The 6,482-nt window shown below is 34.8% G+C and overlaps 1 protein-coding gene across 1 annotated transcript; it reads right to left on the bottom strand.

Moving 5' to 3' along the window:
* Positions 1-257: 257 nt before the first annotated feature.
* Positions 258-4,989, bottom strand: MEE12 (maternal effect embryo arrest 12). Its single transcript, XM_028201974.2, has 4 exons — positions 4,206-4,989; positions 2,202-3,023; positions 1,958-2,091; positions 258-1,330 (listed from the first exon to the last, which is right to left on the bottom strand). The coding sequence occupies exons 1-4, from the start codon at positions 4,795-4,797 to the stop codon at positions 704-706; spliced, it is 2,175 nt and encodes a 724-aa protein (XP_028057775.2). The 5' UTR covers positions 4,798-4,989; the 3' UTR covers positions 258-703.
* Positions 4,990-6,482: the final 1,493 nt, after the last annotated feature.

Below are 6,482 nucleotides of genomic sequence, written 5' to 3' on the forward strand. Positions count from 1 at the left end.
TTATACAAAATATTCTCTACTAAAATGATGTGGTGGTAGCTTTTCTATAATTAAAAAACATCTCAGTAAGTTTTTTGTTTTACAATGAAAGGTCAAAAAGACTCGCCAGCCACACTATTTTTTATATATTTTCTATTTGTATAGCATTACTCTTTTTCTCGTTGCGACAATCTCATATCTGCAAAAATCAGAGTCAAAACTTCATATTAGCCTCACCTGATAAAGGGTTACAGAAGCAGCTGATGCAAGCATCAATATAGAAACCAACATCAATTTTCAAATGCTTAAGATGGGATTGGAAGTAATTCAGACAATTATATATGATGATACATTGATTACTTGAATACCAAAAACACACATACATACATACTTCTATAATATCACAACACATCTGCACATAGTCCAGGGATGGATTTTTTTTTCACCTAAAATCGCAACAACCCAATTGCAAGAGCTTTCAAGGTGAGGGGAAGGCGTGACTAGGCGGAGCAGATGCCTCCATGAATAAAAACCTCATTTTCTTCTTCATCCTCTATTGTCTTGAGTAAATGGATCTGTCCAAACAAGCACTACAACTCCTTTTTGCTTCTTGGGGAGTGGGATCCTGGATTGTTGCTGTTGCTGTTGCTGTTGCTGTTGCAGCTGCTGCCGCTGCAACAAGAAAAACATTTCGACCCAAGGGAAAAGATTAAATCACTCGGACTCACAAATTCAACCTTGAAACGTCAATTGAATCATTTGTAGCAGTTTTTTTCATCTCTTCACGGCAAAATTCACAAGCATCGTCATTTTGAGGTTTCAAACTCAAGCAGTGATCGATTCTCTTTTCAAACCAACCCAATCTCCGCTCAAAGCTCAACACACCAGCATGCATAACCCTAATGTCAACTTGGGCTACACGTGCACAAGAACGAAGCAAAATGTAGTAATCAGCATGGGCAGCATAAGTGTAGGCACCTTCATCCTTCTTCCTCACATAGTAGAGGTAATCTAATCTCTTAACATTGACCCTTGGTGGAATGTAACAGAACCTATTCTCCTCCATGTTTGACTTCATTTGTCTAATGGCTCTATCTTTGCGAGTCTCTAACGAAGTTTGAGCACCAGGTAATGAATCACTCTCACTTGGAGAGCAATCATCAATACTCATGCTCTGTTGTGTACAATCATCAGCATGAGAGGTTTCAACATCAGTGGATGGACTGCCGGTAGACCTGTTCTCTCTTTTCCTTTTGCTTTCCTCTACCGAGCTCAACACATCATCTCTAGATCTCTTCTGGTGCAAACCACTATTAGATCCCACTTCAGGGTGATTCGATGGTCCAGAATGCTGAAATCAACATAAACATAATAGATTTTAATTGGTCCAGCAACGACAGCGTACACAATACCCATCATACCCACAAACCCAAGAATTGACCTCAGACCACAATTCAGGTAAGGAGTGACAGGTAGTGAGAAACCAAAATAAACACCATATCCCTCATGGTTTCTTTTGATGAAAAAGAATCAATATATTTTAAAGCAGATACGGCTTTTAGTTCCAAACAGAAAAAAGAAGCGAAAATGAAAATTTATGTGCATTAAAATGCTTGTTTCTAATGATGATGATAAATAATCATTTAAACGTCTCAAACCCATTAATCAACCGTAAGGACAGTCCGTGCTTATGTTTAAAATTAAACCAAGAGAATCACTCTTGAACCTTTCCAAATTTTACTTTCCTGTGTTGAGATAATTTAAGTGGCAAAAAGTGTGGTACAAAATACTTGGGCAGTAGAGGCCTGGATGTTGTTCAAAGAAAAAAAAAATCTGAGGATAAAAATTCAGTAAACAAAAGAACTAAAAGATCCAAGCACAAATTTCATCTGAAGGTATATATCGTAAAAAGAGGAAATTAGAAAAGAACAGAGAAAAAAGACGGGAAAAGTAAAAAGGTCAAAACTGCATTTATCACCTTTTTAGAATCATAAAAGTCCCATAACTCCTCAATTAACTTCTCTTCCTCAATATCCTCAAATGATGGTCCTAATCCGGCAAAAACCACATCCTTACAATATTGTAGATAGGTTGGCAAATCCTTTGAATACTCTGTCAAAGAGTAATATAAATTAGCAAGTAGGTATTTTCAAGAAATAAAATTAAAAATTCAATATATTTTGACATTTTTTAAAGCTAGAACTATAAACCTTAATTTGTACCATATTTCTCTTCGACAACCACTTTCTGAACTTCAAGGTTACGCAAAAGCTCCACAGCATCCAACTCAGATTTCTCATGTGAGGAGTTTTTGAAAGGGTCTGTACCCGTACCATCCAAACCAGGGGACGGTGAACCCTGGTTAGCATCAACTCTTACATCAGCGTCACATGTGTGTTCCCCCTGACTATTCCCATTAGAAGTTCCGGTGGAACTAGACAAACTCATTTCCCAAAACCCGAAACCATTTATGTTATATAGCATCCTTATTGCTACAATCACCATTGACATTACACAAACACGAGTAGGAAGTCTCAACTCATTTGCTGATAGCCACAACTCAGGAGGCAAAGACCACTCGTATATCTGGCAAACAGATGGTAGAATTTTCCCCACAGGAAGTGATAACTGCGTTAGATAGAGTGAAGCTATAGCATAGAAATTGACTGGAGGTAATTCCAAGCCTATTGTTTGAGCAATAGATGCTGACAGTGATTCCAACTTGTATGATGGAACAGTTTCCGAAGGTTTGAACATAAGACTTGAACTAAATGGACATGCATTTGATGGAGGCCCAATTTGTTTCTCAATTTCGACAAAAGCAGCAAAATAAGGAAGCTTCCCTTCAAGTGCCCATTTCAAAATATCTGTTGGCAGTACGGCCTCCCTCGCGAGATGACACACCAAAAAAGATATTGCCAAAGAATGAGATAAGGGTATCGCCTTGCTTAGCAATTTATACCAAATCATTACTGCTCGCTGGCCATGAATATTGTGAGGCTCTGCACTGTATTTAGCACGAGGCTTAAAATCATCTGGCTGCCCTGAATTTTTTTTTTGAGAATTAAAAGGTTAGAAAATGATCCATTTAATCTTGAAAAATTAAAATAGTAGCAGTACATAATAAGGAAGAGAAGCTAGCTAATCAAACCTACTAAAACAGTCAATAGATGGAGAATGTCAAATGAAAAATCCGAAAGAATAAAGGTTTCCACCAGAAAACTTGGGACAGCATATGATATGCATAAATGTACTCAAGACTAAGTACAGCAAACTCATATAAATAAAGTACAAAAGTGATGTGAGATGAATAAACTAGTACCAAAAGAGAACTAATGAACCACAACCGCACACTAATTTTTACTTGAATAGGAAATATCACAATAAATTCAGTAGATATTTGAATTTAGCCATATTGAAGTTTACTGAATTATACAGACGAGGGAAGAAAATTCATTTTGTAGGTGTTGTTGATATAGGACTAAGGAAGGAAGCACTTTCATAAATATTTCAAATTATGTTTCGAATTTATCCACATTGAAGTTTACTGCTTTATATGGGGAAATGCAGGTTAGTTTACTGAATTATATAGATGAAGGAAGAAAATGCATTTGAAGGTGATGTTGATGTAGGCCAAGGAAGGAAGCACTATCATAAGCATTTCAGAATATGTTTCGAATTTATCCACATCAAGTTTACTGATTTATATGAGGAATGCAGGTTGAGCTTACTTTGATACAAGTGTCAGCTATCATTCAAAAACGCAACACCAATGAGTAAAAAGTTCCAATAATTTTTACATTCAATTATGTTGCACTGTGACACCATTCCATCCTATAAATTGGCGCAAACCTGTTACGCTTCAACATTCAACTACTTTTGATATAAGCATCAACTACCATTCAGAAATCCAAAACCAACAAGTAATATATTCCAATAATTTTCAAATATACTTCACAATACCCATTAAAGCTAATGTTTCATAAGCATAAGTGCAAAAAATTGTTATCTCACACCATCATATAAATTGGTGCAAACCCACATAAGGGTTGTGTTTTGAATTCAATAATTGGACACAATGTCATCTATAAATTGGTGCAAAGCTAAGAAAGGGCTATGTTTCAATATTCAACTATGTGAATATCAACGTAAATAAAAAACAGAGCTTCACAGACATTATATCAAACACATGCTATACATTATTATATCATCAATTCATCATATACCTTCTTTCTGCGATTCTGATTCATGAATAGCCTCATCAGCCCAATTATCATCAAACACTCTAGTAAACGCCACGAATCGCAACCAAATCGTCCCAGCCAACCCATATATAACCGGGTTGACCCGAAAATTCTCAACCAAAGCCTTGCACTGCATCTGAATCATAATCTGAAAACCCATCACATACCTCAACCTAATCTCCGAATAGTAATCATCGTAACTCACAGACCTCGAACCCGACCCAAAATCGCTCGGGCTGGTCGGACCCACCCCATATCCGACCCGACCCTCCTCTTTCTTCGCATCGTTTTCTAGGGCATTGAGAGATTCCCAGAATTGGGATTGGGGTTGGGACTGAGAGATCGGTTCGGCTTTCACTGCGACGGGGGTTTGGCGGCGGTGGCTGGCCAAGTAGATACCGCCGGAGGCGCCGGCGCCGGCGCCGGGATCGACAAAGTCTTCGTCGGCCACGGCGGTGTCGACAATGTCTTCGGCTTGGGAGCCGCAGCGGAGGCAGTAGAAGAAGCCGTCTGATCCGTCGGCGAAGCCGAGGTTTCCACAGGCGTGGCACGTTAGGTTCACTCGATCGTCCATTGAAGGCTTGGATTGAGTTTGAATTAGTGGGTTTTGATTGTTCTTCGAGTTGAGCTCGATTTTGAAGCTTCACAATTTGGCGGCTAATCAGTGATATTCAACCAAACAATTAGGTAAGATTCATTCATATACAAGTCTGTTCATTTTTTCACTATGAAAAAAGTGTCGGGGGTGAAATAAATATTTTAAAATATAGGGTAAATTATAAAACGCTCTTATAAAATTGATTAAAATATGAATTACTTTTTATAATTTTAAAAATTGTAAATTATATCCTATCTATTAAGATTTCAAATTTCATAACAAATTATCTATTTTATTAATAAAATATAAAATCAATTAATAATTTTAATAATGTTATAAATATATTTTAATTAATAATTTATGAAACTTTATTATTGTATAGTAGAGTAATTATGAATTTCAATTCTTTAATTAATTTTGTTAAATAAAAACTTCTAACAAGAGAGTATTTGTAATTTTAAACAAATCTCATAAAATGTGTTTGTAATTTATTCTAAAATTTATTAGTGTAAAAAATAATGTACAAAACTTATAAATATTTAAATTCATGACATATAGCATTAACTTATAATTTATCTTTTAATTTATTTATTTTATTTATATGAAAAAATTATTTATTTTATACTGTTTTAAAAATTATTATTCATATAAAAAAATTAAATTAAATAAATAATAATAACGATGTGATTAAATCACTTTTTTATAAAATAATTAATTTTTAATTTTTAAAATTATATTTATTATTTTTTTATAAAAAATTAATATGATTATATTAATTGATTTAATTTTTAATAAATATTTTTATTTTTCAGAAGATTAACTGTTCGAATTATCTAATTAATTTCATAAAAAGCCCACCTAAGCATGGTCCAATTGGATTTGCTCCTTGTGATAATCTTGTCCCATATGCAAAAACGGTACAGTTTTGCATTTGGATCGTAGTCCAAAGGGCTGCCTTTAACGCCCATATTTGTGATGCAGGCCCAATACTTGGCGCGTGGAAGCGAGGACTGTAAATTGATGTGATATTCAATATTGGAGTAAAGGAGTAGTATGTTTTAGGGCCAGCTATAGGGTTATTCGAACCGTTCAATCCGAATCGATGTACATATAAATAGGTAGTTTTATAGACACAATATGGACAGATGTGATTTGGAATATGGCATGATTGCCGGTTACATGTTTAACCCGTAACTGCAAGAACCCACCAGCACTTAGACACTTTTTTTAAAAAACAAAAAAAAAAAAACTGGACCATTGTTATTTTATTATTGCATTTTTTATGAATATAAAGTTAATGAAGAATTATTTTTAGGTAAGTTTAAGATTTTGAATGATTTTACATTAATTGTATTGTTGGGCAGTAGATAGTGAATGAGATTGATAATCTAGTTTAGGATTTTGAATGATTTGTTTGTATTAGGAAATGATTTTGTTGTGTTTTTAATTTTATAAGTTTTAATTTATTAATTATTAATGTTGGAGCATTTTAGAAAATGAGGGAAAAAAAGCTCAAAATAAATATTTATAAAAAAAAAAAAAAAAAAAAACTCCAAAATAAATTTTTAAAGAAAAAAGTCCAATCTGCAAACCGCTCCCAACCGCCGGCACATCCGCGAACTCTATCCGTACAAATCGCAACCCGCACTACGGGCGGTTGC

This window comes from Camellia sinensis, chromosome 5 (assembly GCF_055761805.1).
Source record: "Camellia sinensis isolate YWXY chromosome 5, ASM5576180v1, whole genome shotgun sequence".
Taxonomy (NCBI): domain Eukaryota; kingdom Viridiplantae; phylum Streptophyta; class Magnoliopsida; order Ericales; family Theaceae; genus Camellia; species Camellia sinensis.

Coding starts and splice junctions, on each gene's coding strand:
- MEE12 (XM_028201974.2), bottom strand. CDS start 4,797: ATGGACGATCGAGTGAACCTAACGTGCCACGCCTGTGGAAACCTCGGC. Junction 3,024..4,205: donor ATCAGAATCGCAGAAAGAAG/GTATATGATGAA, acceptor AAAAAAATTCAG/GGCAGCCAGATGATTTTAAG. Junction 2,092..2,201: donor GGTTGTCGAAGAGAAATATG/GTACAAATTAAG, acceptor ACTCTTTGACAG/AGTATTCAAAGGATTTGCCA.